This window comes from Chiloscyllium punctatum, chromosome 3 (genome assembly GCF_047496795.1).
Source record: "Chiloscyllium punctatum isolate Juve2018m chromosome 3, sChiPun1.3, whole genome shotgun sequence".
Taxonomy (NCBI): Eukaryota; Metazoa; Chordata; class Chondrichthyes; order Orectolobiformes; family Hemiscylliidae; genus Chiloscyllium; species Chiloscyllium punctatum.
The window spans coordinates 92,936,544-92,959,967 of NC_092741.1; the positions used below are offsets into that span (position 1 = coordinate 92,936,544).

At 41.3% G+C, this 23,424-nt stretch overlaps 1 protein-coding gene and 1 long non-coding RNA gene across 2 annotated transcripts in view; both read right to left on the minus strand.

The window, feature by feature from the left end:
* Window positions 1–273: 273 nt before the first annotated feature.
* On the minus strand, window positions 274–5,846 carry LOC140455029 (uncharacterized). Its single transcript, XR_011952759.1, has 3 exons — window positions 5,789–5,846; window positions 3,923–3,989; window positions 274–650 (listed from the first exon to the last, which is right to left on the minus strand). It is a non-coding gene; the product is annotated as an uncharacterized lncRNA (long non-coding RNA).
* A 7,339-nt stretch (window positions 5,847–13,185) lies between these two features.
* The window catches only part of LOC140454219 (adhesion G-protein coupled receptor F2-like), a 66,410-nt gene continuing 56,171 nt past the window's right edge, over window positions 13,186–23,424 (minus strand). The window contains exons 10-11 of the mRNA XM_072549044.1: window positions 22,197–22,364; window positions 13,186–14,565 (exon numbers count right to left, since the gene is read on the minus strand). Of these exons, the coding sequence (XP_072405145.1) occupies window positions 13,186–14,565; window positions 22,197–22,364 (1,548 nt within the window). The remainder of the gene's footprint in view (window positions 14,566–22,196; window positions 22,365–23,424) is intronic.

Sequence of the window (23,424 nt, forward strand, 5' to 3'; positions counted from 1 at the left end):
GCAAAATTTCAATAACTGATTACAATCTTATATTGTGGTGACCATTGGATTTGTTATACCCTCAGTAAATATAAATATGAATTGGGAATATATCTGGTATTATGGCAGGGTAGGGTGGGGGCATGGGGGCGGCCCGGGATAGTGGTGGGAAAGAAGGATTTTATTCTTAAAGATTCAAGAAGATATGTGAATACTGTTCTAAAATTACCCACAGCATAATCTGCAAAACCAGATTGTCTTGTTTACTTACACAAGTGAGAAATTCCACTGATATTAACGCAATATTATAATGAACATAATGATACTGCAGGCAATTGTTAGTTTATATCATAAGTTCTTATGAGCTTCTTTTTATTGATAGGAACTATTATCTGGTGAACAATGAATAATGTTGCTACCTAAATCAAATACTGTCTGTTCATATTCATTGTCACAAGGTTTTACACATTTTTATCAGCAAAAACAATTTCTTCTTGTATAAATTCTGAAGTTTGTCTCTTATGGTGCAAATTTTTTTTTCTTCAAATATCTTCGTTATCTAAAGAGATGCAGAATCTATGTATTGAGTTCCGGCAGTTAATTCAGAATAGAGAGCTTGGAGATGGTGTATTGTTAATGAAGTGCAGTTGAATCACTTATATTGTAGTTTTCTGAAATTGTGAAGCAGAAAACAAGATCAATAAAGTTGAGATCGCAAAGCATCATTGTATTACCCTACATTTACATAATGGTTCAGGTTTTCTAATTACAGCATATGGTTGGACATCTACAGAAACAACAATTTGTACTTAAGCAACAGCTTTAGATGTAACAATGTTTGAGGACAGGACATTAGCAGTGATGGAAGAAAAGCAAAGAAAGTTATTGAAGAAGTGCTGGGCCCTCAACTCTTCACAATTCTTATACATGATTTGGTTGAAGGGACTCTAGGTTTGGTATCTAAATTTTATGACAATGTAAAGAAAGACAGTTGTGACATGGCCATAAGCAGCTCACAAAGACATAGGTGAAGTAAATAGGCAAAGATCTGGCAAATGAACTACAATGTGGGAAGATGTGAAATTGTCCATTTTGGCACAAAGAATGAAAAATACTATCTAAATGGTAAGAGGTTGCAGAGGTCTGTAATACAGAGGGATCTGGGTGTCCTAGTGCATGAACTGGAGAAAGTTAGTATGCAGCTACAGCAAGTAATCAAGAAAGCTTATTAAATATACATAATGAATGGCAGGTAATGAGGGAATACTGAGGAACCTTGGTGTACAAATCCATAGGTTACTGAAGATATCAGCACAGGTAGACAGAGTGGTGAAAGTGACATATGGGATGCTTGCCTTCAATAGCTGGGGCATAAAATATAGGAGCAAGGAAGTATTGTTACAACTTTACACAACATTGATTAGGCCACAAATGGAATCCTGTGGGCAGTTCTGGATGCCACACTATTGAACTACATAATTGCACTGGAGAGGATACAGAGGGGATTCACCAGGATGTTGCCTGGAATGAAAAGTTTTAATTATGAGGAGAGGCTGGATAGGCTGGGTTTGTTTTCCTTGGAACAGAGGAGGTTGACGGAGGGATATGATTGAGATATACAAACTTAAGACTGGCATAGACAAAGTAGTTTCTGAGAATTTCTTCTCAAACAAATATGTTTAAGACTAGCGGGCATAAATGTAAGGTGAATTGCAAGTGGTTTAGAGGCGATCTGAGTAAAATCAATTTTCACCCAGAGGGTGGTAGAAAAATGGAATGTGATGCCTTAGAGGATGGTGGAGACAGGTACTCTTGTAGTTTTAAAGAAACATTACAATGAGCAGCTAAAATGCCAGGGTATGGATCAAGTGCAGGTGAATGAGATTAAAGTAGTTTGGTGTTTATTGGTCAGTACAGACACGGCAGGTTGAAAGATCTGTTTTAATGCTGTGTGGCTCTATACATGTTTAGTTTTATCATGAGCGGCAATGTGTGCAAGAGTAAAGAGGTTATCCTTCAGTTAGATAGGCCCTTGATGAGACTGTACCTGGAGTACTGTATACAGTACTGATCACAGAATGATGACAATGCCTTTCAGGCAGTTCAGAAATGATTTACTGGACTTTTACCTGGAACAGGTGAATTACCTTTTGAGGAAAAGCTAGACAGGCTAGGCCTGTACATTCTGGAGTTTAGAAAAGTTAGCATTGCCTTAAAGTACATAAGATCCTGAGGGGTCTTGACCAGCTGGATGTGGAAAGGATGTGTTCTTACATGGAAAAATCTAGAGCTACGGATCATAGATTAACATATGGAAGTGTCCATTTAAGGCAAGTTGAGGAAACATTTTTGTTTTTTAGTGAGTTGAGGATATTTAAAAATCTTTTCCTCAAAAGGCAGAGGATGCAGAATTTTTAAATATGTTTAAAGCCGAGGTAATAATATTCTTGATTACCAGGGGGATGAAAGACTACTGGGAGTATTGAAGGATGTAAAGTTGAGGTTAAAATCAGATCAGCCACAATCTCCTTGAATGGTGGAGCAGGCTTGAAGGGCTGAGTGGCCTATCTGTTCATATGTTCATGTAAGACATCTTACTTTTCACCCCAAGATCATTCACCTTTTAAGTCTCATTCTTAGGAGCTCAGACCTATCCTCGGCACCAGAAACCTCCTCACTTCCCTCACTTAAACCCTCTTGTTAAGCCCTGTCATACTTTGGATGTACTTTGATCCATTTTCCAGAATGTCCTATGCTTCAGATTCTGGCTGTGGTACCCACAGTGGCTACTGCTCAAACCAGACACTGTTAGAACTGTACTGCAGTGAGCACACTGTTTGCCTGGGAGCTCTCTAAAGGAGCTTTCTTTTCCAATGGCGAAAAAAACTCCCCCTTATCCATTTCATGGCTTCCTTGCATTAAACAGCTAAAATGCAGCCAGCACTAAAGAAGATGTGTATCACACCACCTTCTTGAATAGCAGTGCAGGAAACGCTGTCATCTGAAAAATCCAGCCTTTGCTGTCTTCAGGATTCTTTTTATCTTAATATTATCTTAAGACCTTCATCATTAGAATATAATTTTGCATTTACTTGACTCAAGTCCTTAAAGTTTAAAACTGTACTTTATTTTACATGTCCAACGGTGTCATGCTGACTGGTAGTTTTCAGCATATTACCAACATTTTTTAAATGTATGGATGCAGCAACATTTTCTGATACATTCAATAAATATGTAAGGTGCACCATCTGCTCATCTCTTTTCCCCAGTTTGACCCAGCAGCTAGAAAGGAGTAGGTTATTTACTCACTCAGATCTTCATCATTTCTGATTTTGCAAACAAACTGGCTGAAATGAGGCAGAAGCCCTAATTCATCTCTGCAAAGTGATTTACTGTCACATCCATAATACTGATGGCCAACTGTGTTTGGCAAGTGAAACAAGGATGTCAAAGCAGCTCTTCAACTATGGGCGGAAACACTTATGAAGATAGAGACACTCCTGAAAGCCAAGTATCTGAATTTTCCTTTGCAATGGTCAGAAGAACTAGGTGTGCAACAGACTTGTGATCATTACCCTCTAATCCTTCTTGATCATAGGAACCCCCAGAAGACAGCTCTGATAACCAAGCTTGCATCTACTTAACATCAAGGGCAGCTTCTAGCAGACACCCATTCAGGAAATAAGTGAGTGTTTTAAATAAGGCTTGGCCATTCAAATCTACCAGGCTTTCCTCTGATGCCTGGGGGCAGAGAATGAACTCAAGTGCAGTTTCCCACTAGAAATGCTGTGGCAATTAAAATTCAGGTCCAATTTGATCACAGAACAAAACTCTTCCCTTCAGTCATAGCCAATAAATTACATTTAATACGATAAAATATTTTTGGAGTAACTTTTATTATGGAACCGGGTCTACTTTTGGTTAATTTCATTGCTATACTCACTCTTTCTAGAATGAAATAAATGATGAGGTGTTGAGGAAGGCTTTGCACCAGATGAACTCGATGGTAACTGAAAAGTAAAAATTATCAGTATGAATATATGCAGCAGCCTTTGCTTAATCACTTCTAATTTTTATTCCTGTTCTCCCATTTCTCTGTAGTGTTCTGATCAAGATCAGTGCTCACTGGGAGCATATCTCACAAAATAACCAGTACGCAGCCTGGGGGTGGCACTGTGAGTCAAGAGTGTGGGCTGGAAAAGCACAGCAGGTCAGGAAGCATCTGAGGAGCAAGAGAATCAATGTTTTGGGCATAAGCCCTTCATCGGGAATGAGGTTTGTGGGTCGGGGCCTAGAGATAAATAGGATGGGGAGGGTGGGGTTGTGGGGAGGTAGCTGGGAAAGCGGTAGATGAATGAAGGTAGGGAGAAGGTGATAGATCAGAGGGGGGAGTGAAGGACAGGTCCGTAGGGCAGTGCCAGATTGGAGGCTTGGGGCTGGGATAATTTTGGGTGGGAAATGAGGAAGCTAGTGAAATCCACATTTATCCCGTGTAGTTGCAGGGCCCCAAGGCAGAATATGAGGCGTTCGTCCTCCATGCATCACGTTATAACAGTTTGGTGGTGGAGGAGGCCCAAGACCTGCATGTCCTTGACAGAGTGGGAGGGGGAGTTGAAGTGTTCAGCCACGGGGCGGTGGGGTTGGTGGGTGTGGGTGTCCCAGAGGTGTTCTCTGAAATGATCCACAAGAAGACGTTCTGTCTCCCCGATGTAGAGGAGACCAAACTGGGTGCAACGGATGCAATAGATGACATTGGGAGAGGTACAGGTGGCAGATGTGGAAGGATCCTTGACGGAAGTGGGGGGAGTGGTGTGGGTGCAGGTTTTGCACTTCCTGCAGTGGCAGGGAAAGGTGCCAGGAGTGGGGTGTGGACCTGACAAGGGAGTCGGTCTTTTTGGAACTCTGATAGGGGTGGGGAGGGAAGTATATCTATGGTGATGGGATCCATTTGGAGGTGGCGGAAGTGGCGGAGGATGATTCCTTGTATGTGGAGATTCGGGGGTGGAAGGTGAGGACTAGGGGGTTCTGTCCTTCTTGCATTGGGAGGGGTGGTGTTCAAGGGCGGTGGTACGTGAAGTGGCAGAGATGCTCTGGAGGGCATTGCCAACCACGTGGGAAGGGCAGTTGTGATTGTGGAAGAATGAGGCCTTCTGGGATTTTCTGAGGTGGAATTGGTCTGAGGCGGAGGCAGAGGAATTGGGAATAAGGGATAGTGCTTTTAAAGGAGGTTGGGTGGGAGGAGGTGTAGTCTAGGAGGTGGCACTGTAACTCAGGGGTTAGCACTGCTGCCTCATAGTGCCGGTGATCAGGTTTAATTCCAGCCTCTGGTGACTCTATGATATCCACAAATGGATTCTATGATATCCACAAATGTGGAACAGTGAGTGGACGGACAGGATAATATATTGTGGAGAACAAAGAAATTATAGGGAAACTAAGCGGCTACTTTAAAAAGCACAGAGGCATTGGTATCTCAGTGGTTAGCACTGCTGCCTCACAGCCCCAGGGACCTGGGTTCGATTCCAGCCTTGGGCAACTGTTTGTGTGGAGTTTGCACATTCTCCCTGTGTCTGCATGGGTTTCCTCCCACAATCCAAAGATGTGCAGGTTAGGTGAATTGGCCATGCTAAATTGCCAAGTCAGGGGTAAATATAGGGTAGGGGAATGGGTCTGGGTGAGTTACTCTTCAGAGGGTTGGTGTGGACTTGTTGGGCCAAAGGGCCTGATTCCATATTGTAGGGAATCTAAACTAATCTTTTCTCCTTCTGATGCTAATGCGAGATGTCATTCTTATTTTTCATAACCTCACCTTAGCTATGGAAGAAAATCCTCCCATTGAAATCTTCTTCATCAAGGCTTCTCGTACCTAAGTTAACAGCAAAGGAAGGCACATCATGAGGTGAAGTGAAAACAGAAATATCACAAAACTGGTGGAAATGGCATCTGTGGCTCACCTTATTATCCATGAATGTCCCAAAGACCAAAATGAAGAATCCCTAAAAAAAGAAGATAATTCTGAAGTAGATCTTTTAATTAATTGCAAACACTTTTTTGTAATAATTACATTAACGATTATTATTTGTCAACAGTTTATTCAGATTAAAATAGAAGCTAAAAGCAGAGATTTCTTTTAAATAATAGTATCTAACAATATGCTTATCAGAGCAAATTCCTGGCCTGAAGAACAATGTTAAACATGTTGCTTGGCTGCATTTAAACCAACATACTGATGAATCCAATTCTGTTACCTTTAACTGCTGAAGGTTGTTAAGATGCTTTGCTTTTCTTATTTGTGATTTCAGACTTTTTGTGGCCTTATCCCATTCTGTAACTTGCACTGCAATCTTTCTATGCCTTCTATTCTGCCCTCTTGTGTATTAGTAATTATAATCACTGATGCCAAAAGAATTATCTCCTGAAAGCTTTCCAAGCAACATTTCCTTGATTTAGCAGGAGGTGGGTATGGAGAATGGATAAGATGTGAAATTTGTAATGTGGTCTGAAATCAAAGGGAAGAGAGTGAAAACCGCATGAAAGGAATCCAGAAATGGCAAGAGGAGAATTAGGTTCCGGGAAGGGTCTCTTGGGATTGCATAGAGAAGAGGAACAAAGATCAACAATGGAGAGCAGACACCAGTGTCACAGTGTGTTGGGGGAGGGGGTTGCAGATATCATGCAGTAGTGTCAAGGGGAAAAGGGACTGGAGTTGGGTGAAGAAAATTGCAGCGATCACAAGGGAAAGGATCAAACAGACTGAGGTTTGAAAATCACACAGAGGAAGCAGGAGAATGAATGGAGGAGGGTACAGACGATACAAGAAAGATGGGAGCTGTATATCACAGGGAGTGAGATTCTGAATATGAAGGGACAGCATCCAAAGGGGAGTCCAGAATTAGTGAAAAGAGAACTGAATTTGGCAAGGCGGAGAGTCTCTAAAGATCACAAGGAAAAGGGATGGGTTGGAGAATGTAGTATTGGTGTTGTCACTGGACTAGCAACCCAGATTTTGCTCTTAGCATTCATCTTAAAATCCCGGAGGTGAAATCTTAATTGAAGTCTCATTATGACCATGAAGCCATTGTTGATTATTGTATAAACGCACCTGGTTCACTCATTTCTGATAGGGAAGGGGTAACTGTCATCCATTCCTGGTCTGGCCTACAGCAAAGTGGTTGACTTCTAAAAGCCACTCAGTTGTACCAAACTAATGAATATACTTAAAAGGAATGAAACCAAACAGATCACTTGCCATCAACTGTGGAAATGACAGTGACAGATTCAGCCCTATTAGCCCTACGTGTTTCTTCTTACCAATATATGTAGTTTGTGCTAAAACTTGAAAAGCCATTTCACAGATTAATCAATCAATCACCTGACATCATCATACTCACAGATTCATATCATGTCCCAGAAACCACCACCACTATCCCTAGCTATGTCCTGCCCCATTGGCAAGAGAGACCAATCAGTAGTGGTAACATAGTGGTACAACAGGAAGTATGGATTTGCCATGGGAGTTCTGAACTTTGATCTTTGAACCTATGAAGTCACATGGCATCAGGTCAAAGAAGGGCAAGGAAACCTCCAGTTGATCACCATATACCATCAGCCATCAGCTAACGAGTCTACACAGTTTTATCTTGAACACTCTACGGGTGGCAATGGTGCAGACTATACTCTGGTTAGGGGACCTCAATATCAATCAGCAAGAATGACATGGCAACATCATTACTGACTGAGCTGGTTAAGTGTTAAAGTATATAGCTGCTGGACTGGGGTTGCGGCAGACAATTAACATGAGGGAAAAAATATACTTGCCCTCATCATCACTAATCTGCCGACTACAGCTGCATCTGTCCATCACAGTGTCAGTAAGACTGACCACCACACAGCCCTTGTGGAGACAAGGTTTTGCCCACACATTGAAGATACTCTCCATCATGTTATTAGGCATTATCAACTTGCCAAATCGAACAGACTTAGAACAGCTCAAGAATGGGCATTTGTGAGGAGCCATGGGCCATTGGCAGTCACAAAACTGCACTCCATTCCCATGTGTAACCTCATGGCCTGGCATATCCCGATTTTACTACTGCCAGCAAGCTAATCAGTAAAGGGTGCAGGCAAACATACCAGGAGCAGCTTACCTAGAGATGAGGTGTTAACCTGGTGAAGCTACACTACAGGAAGCTGTGCATGTCAAGCAGCATGAATAGCAGATCATTGACCGGAATAAATAATTCATCCATCAATCGATCAGACCTAAGCTCTTCAGTCTGCCATATTTAGTCGTGAATGGCGGTGGACAATTAAACAATTCAAGGATGAAGAAGGTTCTATAATTTTCCCCACTGTCAAAACTGGGATAGCTCAATACATCAGGGCAAAAGATAAGGCTGAAGCATTTGCAACAATTTTCAGCAAGAACTACCAAGTGGATGATCCATCTTGGCCTCCTTCAGATATCCCCAGTGTCACAGTTGTCAGTCTTCAGTCTATCCAATTTATTTCACATGATGTTAAGTAATAGCTGAAGGCACTAGATACAGCAAAGGCTACAGGCCCTGACAACATTCTAGACATAGTACTGAAGATGCATGCTCCAGAATCTGCTCCAACACTAGCTAAGCTTTTCTAGTCCAGTTACTACACTAACCTCTATTGAATGATATGGACAATTGCCCAGGTTTGTCCCATACAAAAAAATGCAAAATTAGGATAAATCCAGACCAGCCAATTACTGCCCCATGAGGCCACTCTTGACCAATGGGAAAGAGGTAGAAAGTTTCATCAACAATGCTATCAAACAACACTTCTATAGCAATGACCTATTCACTGATGCTCATTTTTGGTTCTTCGAAGGCCAATTAGCTTCTGACCTCACTACTAACTTAGTTCAAACATGGACAGTGAGGTGAATTCCAGAAATAAAGTGAGAGCCACATTTCTTGATATTAAGTCCACATTTGACCAAGTGTAGCTTCGAGGACTCATGGCAACACTGGATCAATGACAGTCAGGAGGAAATCACTGCTATTTTGAGACACATTTCATACAAAGGAAGATGGTTGCAGTGTTGGAGGTCAGTCACCTCAGCTCCAGGACTGCAGGAATTCCTCAGGGTAGTATCATAAGCCCAACTATATCCAGTTACCTTATTCATGACCTTCCCTCCATCATAAAGTTAGAAGTGAGGACAGTCGCTAATGATTGCTAAATATTCAGTATTATCCATGACTCCTCAATATTGAACCAGTCCATGTCAAAATGCAACAAGATCTGATCACATCCAGTTTAGGGCTGACAGGTGACAAGTGCAAGACATTGACCATCTCCAATAAAAGAAAATCGAACAATTGCCTCTTCACATTCATTGGCATAGTCATTCCCCCACTATCAACATCTTGGTGGTTACTAATGACTAGTCATGTAAGTACATTTGCTACAAGAGCAAGTCAAAGACTTGAAATCTTGCAGCGAAATCTCCCCATTAAACATAGTAACATAGTGTCATGATTCAATATGATTAATAAGGGGTTAATTCTTGACAAAGCAAGTTAAAATATGTTATTACACCTGATGAGAGGCTCTACTATTCACACAGATCTGGTACAACTTTTGGAAGGAAGTCAGTGTTCAAATGCCAAACAATTAACTTCAGTGATCCAAGAAGGCAGGCCACTGACCATCAGTTTCTCACGAGCCACTAGGGATAGGTAACAAATGGCTTAGTCAATGATACCCACTTCCAAATACATGAATATAAAATAGTGAGACACTGGGGATAAGAGTGAGGTGGGGTAACCTGACGATAGTAAGGAGTAGGCAGTCTGGGTATAGTCAGTTGTGGGTCTGGAGATAATAAGAAGGAGGGACTCTGCAGATACTTAGGAGGAAAGATGCTAAGGACAGTGAGAAGGAGGAAGGCTGGAGATGCAAAAACACCTTTGTGATCCTTCATACTCCAAGAATGGAAGGTGACAGTTAATCAAACATGCCTGTTACTTAAGATACAAGGCAAGTTTCCATGTATTTTACCTATGGGAAAGCTCCACATTGATCACATGTTGAAGTAATTACTGAGATCTCATCAGAACTGTGAGTGCATGTAAATCTGATAAGTGAGGGAACTTGGTACCTCAGAACAGTGGGAGGCTGAAACCAAATGAGGAAACGCTGTTGGTGGGTGTTTTTACAATTATAAGCAGTTATAAAATATTGGGTCTGATGGATGGTTGACTCCTTGAGAGCTCCTGAGTGCAGATCTAGGTTTCTTATTTCTTATAATCGTTCTACACTCTTTAAACTTAATAGAGTGCTTTTAAAAATTACTATAGCCAAGGACCAATACCGATCCAAACGAGAGACCCAGACAGATACCAAGCGACTATGACAAGGACTGAATGACACCACAGGTTCTAAAAAGAAACAGTACAAGATAGCAGATGATGACATATCCCTCCCAGATCATCTCAACACCTTCTATGCTCATATTGAGCAGAATTTCAGTGGAGAGGTAACACCTATTCTGACAAGTCCGAACGAATCTATCCAACAGTCACTGCATCAGAGGTTAGATCAGTTTTCCTTCGTGTGAATCCAAGGAAAGCAATAGGACCAGATGGAGTACCAGGCCATGCACCCAGAGCATGTGCGGATCACCTGGTAGAGGTCTTCTCAGACATCTTCAACCTCTCCCTGCAGCAGGCCACTGTCCTTGTCTGTTTCAAGAGGGCCAACATCATCCCTGTGCCTCTGAGAAGGCTCATGCAGCATGTCTCAATGACTACTGCCCAGTGGGCCTAATGTGAGTGGTCATGAAGTGTTTTGAAAGGCTGGTCATGGCATTAATCAACTCCAGCCTCCCCACTACTCTTGACCCACTCCAATTTGCCTATCAGACCACGTTAGATGCTATATCACTTGCCCTTCACTCCTCCCTAGAACATCTTGACACCAAGAACAGCTACGTAAGAATCCTACTCATTAACTACAGTTCAGCCTTCAACACTATTATCCCCTCGAGACTGATTACTAAACTTAGTGATCTTGGACTAAGCCCCACTCTCTGCAACTGGATCCTCAGTTTCCTGACCCACAGGCCCCAATCAGTGAAGATTGGGGGCTATATTTCATCCTCACTAACACTCAACACTGGAGCCCCCCAGAGGTGTGTATTCAGCCCCCTACTGTACTCACTGTAAACCCATGACTGCGTCGCCAAATACCAGACTGTTGCTATTTACAAGTTCACTGATGACATCTCAGATGGCAATGAAACAGACGACAGATGGGAGGTGGAAGACCTGGAAAAATGGTGCACTGAGAACAACATAGCTCTCAAATCCAGCAAAACCAAGGAACTCATTATTGACTTTTGGTGGGATGTTACTCATGCCCCTCTACACATTAACAGCACAGAGGTGGGAGGAGTGGAGAGTGTCAAGCTCCTGGGATTGGTCATCCACAACAAGCTTTCTTGAACTCTTCATGTGGATGCACTGGTTACAAAGGCCCAACAATGTCTCTTCTTTCTCAGGCAGCTGAGGAAATTTGGCATGATGGCGAATGCCCTTGCCAACTTTTATAGGTGCGCCATCGAGAGCATTCTGCCTGGATGTATCACTACCCGGTATGGCAACTGTATCATCCAAGATGGGAGACGGTTCCAGAGAGTGGTGAACTTGGCCCGGACAATCACAAAGGTCAACCTTCCATCTACGGAATCCATCTACAAGGCCCGCTGTCAAGCAAAGGCCGTCAGAATTCTTAAAGATCCATCCCACCCTGGCAATTTTTTTCTACAACCCCTACCATTGGGGAGAAGTACAGAAGCCTGAACACACACACCAGCTGGTTTCGTAACAGTACTACCCTACTGCTGTTAGAATACTGAATGGACTCACAAACTCTTAATATTCGCCTGTACCTGTGTTTTTGCTGCTGTTTACCTATTATTTACTTATCTATGCTACTTAACTATGTGGTCTGTCTGCATTGCTCACAACACAAAGCATTTCACTGTGCCTCGGTACATGTGACAATGCATTCAATTCAATTCAATACAATTCTCTTGCACTGCAGTAGTAATGACCCTGTCTTGCACCAGAAGGTCTGGATTCAAGTTTTATCTACTCCAGAGGGGTGTATTAACATCTCTCTACAGGTTGATTTGAAATATCTTAAAAGAGGGTCTGATGGGGAACAATTTCTGAGACATGAGAGGTGCCCTTGGTATCCCAGAGTTTCCGAATACTGGTCAGTAGAGTGCAAGATCCAAAAACATTTTGCTGTGGTGGTAAGTTTATTAGGAGATAATGAGGAGAGGATCTGAAGGTGACAGGCAGGAGGGGTTCAAGGGACGCACTTTGTTTCTCCTTTCCCACAAGTCGTGCTGATGACCTATCCCATCCTCTGTATCTGTTTTTAGCAGTTGATTTCCTGAGCCCAAAATTCCCAAAAGCTACTGAAATCCAAGATAGCACATTCACCATTGTATTATAATTATTGAACCAGTTCTCTGCAGCAACTTAGTTGTTTGACCCTTAGTCCCATTTGGTTAAATCAGACATAGGTGCATTCATCAATGTCCTTTATGCAGCATGGAAGTTTTACACAGTAAACAAAGACTTCCTCTGATCTAACTGTGATAAAATTATGCACACCAAAAGATCAAGACTTTATCACCCATAACACACAAACCAAATCTTCCCAAGTTTTGTAAATGCAGTCTCCTATTAAAATTTTTAAAAATGCAGCCTCAAAAGAGATCTATGGAAGATTGGAATAAAGGTTTTGCTCATTTTGCAATAATTACACTTTAAACATTAATTTATAAGCACTTAGAGTTGTTCTCACAATGCGAAAGTTAAATCTCATATCAAATAGCTCATCTACTGATCATTGGGAATAATTGTCAAGAAAACTAACATTTCTGCTACGCTCGCTGAATTGGGCTGAGTTGATGCTAGACTTTTCTTATTTCCAGAATTTATAAACCTATGTAAGTTTTTTTTGTTGATTAATGCTTTATATGATATTATGGGCTGATCTTATACTGGACTTTGCTTTCATCCAGTTAGCTATAAAATTACATCTTAAGGAATAACACAGAAAGTAATGAAACTATGGAGCATGTTTAGTTGTTGAATGTTGCTTAATCTGAATTCCTGTGCACAAATGAGTTAACCAAACAGAAGTCAAAAGTTATAAAACATAATTGACACATACCTGAAAAGCATTGAGAATAGTAAATATATAATGGAAAGCAATAGGGGAATCTTGTTGAAAGGTTGGTATTCCAAATGCCCAGGTGAGTCCAAGGATTGGGGTTAGCACAGCAACACTTCTCACGATCCGTTTGAACGTTTCTCTTTCCTGATTATTGGCTCTGGATCCATCCCCAATTGTTGGTCGCAACAACTTAAAAATGACTATAATCAGAATGATGACATTGATTGCGATTATAACCAATGCAGGTATAACAAATGCAAGCAGAGGGTATTCGGTCTCCCAGCCGAGCCAGCAGGCATCTTCTCTGGTGTAACTGTTTCTTGGAAAGGTAACTCCAATTGTGATGATCGAGATTATCAATGGAGGCAGGTAACCAATGGCAAATGATATTCCCATCATAACTGATCTGCTGAGATCATGGAAAGGGAATAGTAAACGATAGACAAGCAGCAGGCCCAAGGTTAACATCCAGAAGAATAAGGCAAGATAGAAAAAATGAATGAAGAAAGTAGTAGCTGTGCAAGCCCGTGTTCCTGGTTCTACAGCTGAAGCCACAATGAACCATACGTCAGCGACCAGCAGATTTACTGCAATATTCAGAATTCCAACATGGCGAAGGTATGAGGTTTTATTTTTGGTCACATGCTTCCACACCATGGCCTCGATAACAATAGTGATTAGTAAACTTCCGATTGAGATGGCAACTCCGATACTGGTGATATAACTCAAAGCAGGGCTGTCTTTGGTATCAGGGGACATTAAAATCGAAAAGGATGTGAAATGGTCACAGTGACATGTAATATTTTCTTCGTTGATTTCAGACTTACAGCCAGTATCATTCCACGCACCCCTGCCTGTAAAATCCCAAAAGCCACACACTGCAGTGTTGAAATCTAGTGTGCGATTTCTTGGTGAGAAGGTCATCTTGACGTTAATAGGTTTACTAATGTTTAATGTCAGGACGAGACTATTAATCAAAAAATTTCCATCAAAAGTTGTGGTATTGGGTAAAATATCAATCCATACTGGATACGCAACAATAATGACTGTGGCATTTGGCTTATCTTTAAACTCGTCTGAGGAAATGAATACATTCGCACTTAAATTGGAATATTCTGCAGAGATATTATGAAAGGTTTCATCAATAAACCGCCTGCGATTTCTATAGGCTTTGAAGACAAGGTTTATTTCTGTATTGATAAATGTGTCATTCTGCATTCTGAAGTGTTTATTAAAATTTTCCACTGACTTTAATAATTGGGAACTAGCGCTGCGGCCATTTACAGCTGTAATACTTCTCCAAGCTTCTATTGATTCAGAAGAGAGAACTTCGCTTACTGTTTTCAAGAAATGCTGAAAATTAAAAAAAAAGCGTTATTAATTAAATATCCAATTTCACAATCACAGCAAATCAAGTTATTTTTGGCCTCAGAAAATAGATGAAAGGTACACACTTGAACCTATGAACAGACAAAACTGGCATGCAGAGAAGGAGCAGTTGTTCCATGCAATTTTATGCCTCTCAAATAAAGCCAAAAAAAACCAACAGAACCAATAAAGTCAAAACTGGACAGCTTCTCTTTGAATCTTCCATGCTTCATCTTCTTCAACTCCACTTTCCTACATCATCCCTGTATTCTGTAATTTCCTTAACACCCAAAATGGTATGAAACTCTACCTTGAACATACTGAATGACTAAGCCTCCATAGCTGTGTGGGATGGAGAATCTTTCTTTATGTGGTGAAGCATAAGCTGTATTGAGTTTTCGAAAGGGCTTCTCCCCAAAGGATCTATTACTGCATCTTACCCCGTTAATGACTGACTCTGCCCCTGCGGAGCTCCTCACATCTGATTTCAGTCCCACATGTTGTTGCAGGATCAACTCACTACTTTCCAGGTATCTGCTGGAAGACCAGCATCCCTACCATCCACACCACATTAAACGGACTACTATACAATTGAACAAGCAATGGCACTCCAAAGCCTCTTGCTAGTTAATGGCAATGAAACCAAAACTTTGGGCATGGTGACACCACGATTCTCCAATAGAGACATGGAGGTCCCAGTGGACAGGTCTCCTCTTTCCTGGATTGGCAGAGGAGGCCATGTCATCGCATCCTGGCAGTGGTTTCTGAGGTAATCGCCTGGATCAGTCCCTTCTCCCCAACATGGGGGAACAGCCAGTGGTGAGACAAAAAGGTCAATGACCTTCCACACTCCGTCAGGGTAAGTGCCACAATCTTTTCTCTGCTACCTCATGTTCACTCTCTCTGTTACTTTTTTCTTCCACTCCGTCTTGTTCCTGCCTCAATCTCTTGCCCTTGTGCCCTACTCAACCATTCCGGCCATCTCACTAACCTTCCTCCACCTGCATTAGGACTAACAGATATGCCATCCATTTTTACTTCATTCAACCCTTCCTTTTCTCTTATTTCAGGAGAAGAGAGCCCACAAGGGAGCACAAAGAGCAAGGACAGATGGTGGAGGGCCTGATATCAGGTTCTTCACCTCCCATGAGGAGAAAATCTTGCCCCTTGCAGGAGAGGAGAGGACAGAGATCAATCCTGTGGGGATGCTGAGACATCCATGACTTGTCATCAGTGTGATTTGGACAAATTGAGTTTGTGGACAAATATATGGCTGATGAAGCATAATGTGGATAAATGCAAGGTTACCCAGTTTGTGAGTAAAAGCAAGAAGGTGGATTATCTGAGAAAGGAGCAGTGATGACTTGCAGCAATTGCACAGGCCTTTGGCAGGACTACGCCTGGAACATTGTGTGCAGTTTTGGTCTCATTATCTTAAGAAGGATATTCTGGCTCGGGGGGAACAAAGATTCACCAGATTGATTGCTGGGATGGCAGGATTGACAGCTGAAGAGAAATTGGACTGTTTAGAACTTTATTCACTAGAGCTTACACAAACAAGTGGGGTTGGGGGTGAGGAATCTCATAGAAACTTATAAAATTCTAACAGAACTAGACATGGTATGCTCAGGAAGGATATTCCCATTGAGTGGAGAGTCCAGGCCAGGAATCTAAGGATGCATGGTGAGCAATTTACAGCTGAGAGGAGGAGAAATTTCTTCACCCAAGGAGTGAAAAGTGAAGCTGTGGAATTATTGACTATAGCAATTTATGGTTGAAGCCATAACATAGAATGTTTTTAGAAGGAGTTAGATATAGTCCTCAGGATTAAAGGGATCAAAGGGTAGGGGTAGAAAGCAGGAGCAGGGTGCCAAGTTTATCACCAGTTATGATCATACCGAAGGGCACAGCAGGCCCAAATAGTGAAATAACCCAATCCTAATCCTAGTCTCGGTGGCTCTATGTAACTGAGTAAGTAGCATTCATTATTCCACAGTAACTCTCATATTATCCCATTGACAGTGTCATTCAATGCTCACTATTATCTAACCAAAAACTCCAATGCCTTTTTTCACTTTATGTCTTGCAGATACCAACAGGATGTCCACGGTGGGAAAATTATGACCTATATGCAAGTTGCCCTTCAGCTCTGAGTTCAATGCATTATTTCAGCTTGGTTAGGATATCAACATTAAAAGAGATTATAGCACGGAAGCCTTTAGTCTGTGGTGAACACTTTATTGCTGCCTGTTTTCCTTAACTGAGTAATATCGCAATGTGCTTTTCGTTTTCTGTTTCATGTCATATACATATTTGAGATATGCAGGAACTTTAAGAGATTTTAAGAGATATAGAAGCTTTTCTCGGGAGTTCTTCATTTTTCCAGTGGCAGTTGGTGTGGGAGGAGCAACAGCAAGGACCAGAGGGCTGACAGGAAGGTAAATTTTAAAAGGTACAAAAGCGGAGCGTACACTGAGCAGGAGCAGACACGGGACTGCTAAGTAAGTGAGGCTTTATATTTGGGTAGGGGTGGAAAGGGAACCGGCAGGCAATGCAGGGAACCCCATGGCCATTCCCCTCAACAACAAGTATACTGTTGTGGATATTGTTGGGGGGGGTGATAACTTAATAGGGGTAAGCAATGGGGCACAAGTCTCTGGCGCAGATTCTGTCCCTGTTGCTCAGAGGGGAAGTGGGAAGAGGAGCAGATCATTAGTCATTGGGGACTCCATAGTCAGGGGGACAGATAGGAGGTTCTGTGGAAACAAGAGAGACTCACGGTTGGTGTGTTGCCTCCCAGGTGCCAGGGTTCGTGGTGTCTCGGATCATGTTTTTGGGATCATTGAGGGGAAGGGGGAGGAGCCCCAAGTTGTGTTCCACGTAGGCACAATTACATAGGTAGGAAAAGAGATTGGGATTTAAGGCAGAAATTCAGGGAGCTTGGGTGGAAGCTTCAAGCTAGAATAAACAGAGTTGTTGCCTCTGGTTTGTTGCCCGTGCTATGTGCTAACGAGGTAAGGAATAGGGAGAGAGAGGAGTTGAACACATGGCTGCAGGGATGGTGCAGGAGGGAGAGTTTTGGATTCCTGGATAATTGGGACTCTTTCTCAGGTAGATGGGACCTCTACAAACAGGATGGTCTACACCTGAACCAAAGGGGTACCAATATCCTGGGGGGGAGTTTGCTAATGCTGTTTGGGTGGGTTTAAACTAATTCAGCAGGGGGATGGGAACCTAAATTGTAGTTCAAGCATAGGGGAGGTTGAGAGTAGTGAAGTCAGAACTAAGATTTCAAGATCGTAAAAAAGCACCAGCAAGCAAGAGGTTGGTTTGAAGTGTGTCTACTTCAATGCCAGGAGCATCAAGAATAAGGTGGGTGAACTTGCAGCATGGGTTGATACCTGGGATTTCAATCTTGTGGCCATTTCAGAGACATGGGTAGAGCAGGGACAGAAATGGTTATTGCAGGTTCAACGATTCAGATGTTTCAGTAAGAACAGAGATAATGGTAAAAGATGGGGTGGTGTGGCACTGTTAGTCAGTATTGCATTTGCAGAAAGGACATTTGAGGACTTGTCTAATGAGGTAATATGGGCTGAGTTTAGAAACAGGAAAGGAAAGGTTACCCTGTTGTGGGTTTTCTGTAGGCCTCCAAATAGATCCAGAAATGTGGAGGATAGGAGAGCAAAGATGATCCTTGATAGAAGCGAGAGTGACAGGGTAGTTATTATGGGGAATTTTAACTTTCCAAATATTGACTGGGAATACTATAGTTCAAGTATTTTAAATGGGTCAGTTTTTGTCAAATGTGTGCAGGAGGGTTTCCTGACACAGTATGTAGACAGGCCAACAAGGGAGGAGGCCACATTAGATTTGGTACTGGGTAATGAACTCAGTCAGGTGTTATACTTGGAGGTAGGTGAGCACTTTGGTGATAGTGACCATATTCTGGTTATGTTTACTTTTGCGATGGAAAGGAATAGGTATATACCACAGGTCAAAGGTTATAGCTGGGGGAAAGGCAATTACGATGTGATTAGGCAAGATTTAGGATGCATAGGATTGGGAAGGAAACTGCAGGGGATGGACACACTTGAAATGAGGAGCTTATTCGAGGATCAACTACTGCATTTCCTTGATACATATGTACCTGTCAGGTAGGGAGGAAGTTATCGAGTGCAGGAACCATGGCTTACTAAGGAAGCTGAATTTCTTGTCAAGAGGAAGAAGGCAGCTTATATTAGGATGAGATGTGATGGCTCAGTCAGGGTGCTTGAGAGTTACCAGTTAGCCAGGAAAGACTTAGAGAGAGAGCTAGGAATAGCCAGAAGAGGACATGAGAAGTTATTGGTGGATAGGATCAAGGAAAACCTGAAGGCTTTCTACAGATATATCAGAAATAAAAGAATGACTTGAGTAAGCGTAGGCCCAATCAGGCATTGTAGTAGGAAGTTGTGTGTGGAGTCAGAGTCAGAGTCAGAGTGGAAGTGCTAAATGAATACTTTTCATTCGTATTCACAAAGACAATGTAGTCGAGGAGAATACTGAGATACAGGCTGCTAGACAAGATGGGATTGAGTTGCATTAGAAGGAGGTATTAGCAATTCTGGAAAGTAAAAATAGATAAGTCCCCTTGGCCGGATGGGATTTCTCCTAGGATTCTCTGGGAAGCCCTGGAGGAGATTGCAGAGCCTTTGGCTTTGATCTTTATGTCCTCATTGTCAACAGGAATAGTGCCAGAAGACTGGAGATTAGCAAATGTTGCTCCCTTGTTCAAGAAAGGGAGTAGGAACAATCTTGAAAATTATAGACCTTCGAGTTTTACTTCAGTTGTGGATAAAGTTTAGAAAGGGTTATAAGAGATAGGATTTATAATTATCTACAAAGGAATAAGTTGATTGGGATAATCAGCACAATTTTGTGAAGGGTAGGTCATGCCTCACAAACCTTATTGAGTTGTTTGAGAAGGTGACCAAACAAGTGAATTCGGGTAAAGCAGTTGATGTGGTGTATATGGATTTCAGTAAGGCATTTGATAAGGTGCCCCATGGTAGGCTATTGCACAAAATACGGAGGCGTGGGATTGAGGGTGATTTAGCGGGTTGGGCCAGAAATTGGCTCGCTGAAAGAAGACAGAAGGTAGTGGTTAATGGGAAATATTCATCCTGGAGTTCAGTTATAGTGGGATTACTGCTAGGATCTGTTTTGGGTCCACTGTTGCTTGTCATTTTTATAAATGACTTGGATGAGGGCTTAAAAGGTTGGGTTAGTAAATTTGCAGATGACACTAAGGTTGGTAGAGTTGTGGGTAGTGACGAAGGATGTTGTAGGTTACAGAGAGACATAGACAAGCTGCAGAGCTGGGCTGAGAGGTGGCAAATGGAGTTTAATGTGGAAACGTGTGAGGTGATTCACTTTGGAAACAACAGGAATGCAGAGTACTGGGCTAATGGTAAGATTCTTGGTAGTGTAGATGCGCAGAGAGATCTCAGTGTCCAGGTACATAGATCCTTGAAAGTTGTCACCCAGGTTGATAGGCATACGGTGTGTTAGCTTTTATTGGTAGAGGGATTAAGTTTCAGAACTATGAGATTATGTTGCAGCTGTACAAATCTCTGGTGCAGCCATATTTGGAGTACTGCGTACAGTTCTGTTCACTGCATTATACGAAAGATGTGAAAGCTTTTGAAAGGGTTCACAGGAGATTTACTAGGATGTTGCCTGGCATGGAGGGAGGTCTTATGAGGAGAGCCTGAGGGACTTGAGGCTGTTTTCCTTAGAGAGAAGAAGGTTGAGAGGTGACTTAATTGAGAGATATAAGATAATCAGAGGGTTAGATAGGATGGACAGTGAGAGTCTTTTTCCTCGGATGGCAATGGCTAGCACGAGGGGACATAGCTTTAAATTTAAGGGTGATAGATATAGGACAGATATCAGAGGTGGTTTCTTTACTCAGAGAGTAGTAGAGGTATGGAACCCACTGCCTGCAACAGTAGTAGACTCACCAACTCTAAGGGCATTTAAATGGTCATTGGATAGGCGTATGGATGAGAATGGTTAGATGGGCTTTAGATTGGTTCCACAAGTCAGCACAACATCAAGGGCCAAAGGGTCTGTACTGTGCTGTAATGTTCTATGTTCTATGAACTCATGCACAAGTTAGGTGCACTGCAGCAAGTCTTCACCAACTCCTTGAATTGCAGGCCAGCAACTGCCGCGCTTGGAAATGCTAGTTTTCCCAGATAGGCTTCAATTCTTACATGATAATCTTTGGAGAATAGAAAGGTCTCACAACAATAGCTGTGAGGTATTTCATGTGCAAGTGTTTGGGCAGCCTGCAATTCTTATACAATAATCTTATGACTAAAGGAAGACCTTGAAAGACAATGTTGTGAAGGGTCCAGCTAGTGAAGAAGTCTCATGAAACAGTGTGTACTCACCATTGCAACCAGGAGGAAGTCTATCCCCCTCGGCAAATGCCTCATATATATGGTCAGGTTTATGTAGATGAAGTTTTCTTGCTTTTGACTGATGAGATTGTACTTATGAATTTAAAGCCACAGCAAGCTATGGTCAATGAGTATTTATGTTATACTAATCAATACAAGAATTGCAAAAATTACATTTCGAAAGGCTGACCTGGCTGACACTTCCATCTAGTTTAATAGATAAACTTGAACCAACTAACAAGATTATGAATTTTAGCTTTCCTTTAAGTTCCTCCTCTCCTCCTGGCAGATCTGGAAGATTCCACTCAATTATTTCATGGACAACATAGCTAATCAATTTAGCTGAAAACTAAGCTTCACTTAACTGTTTGTTGATTTTGTTACTGATACTGAGCCCAACATGATCAATTAAAGCTCAAATCATTTAATTATTATCTTATATGATTACCCAAATTTTGATCTCCCCAACAGGTTCTCTATATTTACAGTATCTTTTGTTATTTGAAATAGCTTAATGAGGTCAGCTCTCAGCTTACTCTAAAGAAAGAAGTACCAATTGGGTCAATTTTTCCCGTCATCATGCAATGTACGAATATTGCAGCCCAATTCTCTGCTAGCTACTTTCTGTATCAGGTCCAAAATCTTTTCCCTGGTTCTACATTGTATAATAGAATACATGACAACTTGAGAACCTGCCATCATGGTTTAGGAAGATGCTTCAAATTTGCCAGGATTAACATTGCTGAGATTGAAATGTTCCTGACTGAACTGGATCTTATGTACTCAGATGTTCTTAGTTTAATCATTCTGGAGAACAAAATTCCCTTACAGCAATATAGATCATTTTTCGATCTTATAGTTAGTTTTCAAACAAACTGTGTGAAGGTTTTGAAGAGAAGCTCGAATCTGCAGTGATGGACGTTGGCAAGCCAAAAAAAAACTCATTTTCAATCAAAGTTGCACATTGAAAATTGAAACTCCATTGCATTACTAAAATGTGTCTTCACAGCCTCTCTTCATTGTGAATCAAAAGGAAAAGACATTCCTCTCACTCTATGTATTACAAGTCAAAACATGTAACAATTACATTTTCATACAAAAAAGGGCACAATGACTAAAAGTGCTACAGTAAGTCCAAGATCTTTTCTGGAAGATTCTGATTCTTACCGTCATGTCTGTTTCCGTAACATTGACACCTAGATTTGAAATACTTGTCAATATGTCAACCACAGCTTGGATATTTCCAGCAGTGTTTACGTTGACCTCAGTAACAGCAATGGATAAATTCCGAAGAAGACTGGAAAAAATGTCTTCTAAATTTGAGCCTTTTGTCATCTAAGAAGTAAAAGTAAAAGTAAATGTGAGCACACAGCAACTTGACAGACTGGAAAAAACAAACAGGTAAATATTTCACATAGTCATTGTGTAACATGATGTTACCTGTTCACCCTCCATTCCCATTTTACAATCATCAAATAAATTATTAGATTGGCAAAAAGAGAAAAACCTTTTGAACACCCCAAGTCAATTTCGAGGAAAATGTCATGGAAATTCCTTTCTGACCTGCAAATGCCATTGAAAAAGTGAGGGGAACTCAGTGACATTGTATCATCCAGTATTCAGTTTCCCTTTTATGTGCTGAAATATCAGGCAAAGGAAAGAATTCAGCCTTCAAATACCACAATAAATCTACATTCATGCTACATGCAGACAACTTGCACCAAAGACCGAAACCTTTTGCAAAAGGAAAGAAAAGCCCTGAGATTCGATTTCATTTTACTTTGAATTGAGGATGTGCCTGGATTTGAACAGTTACAGACTAGTAACTCATTATTCTGATTATTCCATTCAATCTCCCTGAAATATATATTTCTTGTAAAAAGACAACTGTATAAAAGTCAAAAAACAAAGTAAGCACTTCAGCTAAACTGTGAAGTAGAAATGTTTGTAATGTTCAAGAAAATTCCATTACTATCACATATCATAATATAAATCTGGACATAATATTGTTCACAAGTCCATGATAAAAGCATTGTATAAGGGCTAGTTTACTGATCTTTAGTTTTCATCAGATCATTCAATTGCAATACTCTATTTGTTCGTTTTAAGGATTTGCTGCATCATGTTTACTTATGACAATGCATATTCTTACCATACTTAGAACACACAATATACATCTGCTTTGTATTAGCCTCATATAATGCAAATATTGTATTTATTGGAACTTAGTATCACCTGTCAAATACTATTTACTTCACTATTGCATCTGATCTGATTACGTTGTTCTTTTCTTAACATTCATGCTGTTAACGTTTACATATGTCTTTGTCCCGTTCTCAAAATTGTGACAAGTTTCCCAAAGCCTTTACCCTAATTACTAAATTAGTTTAAAATC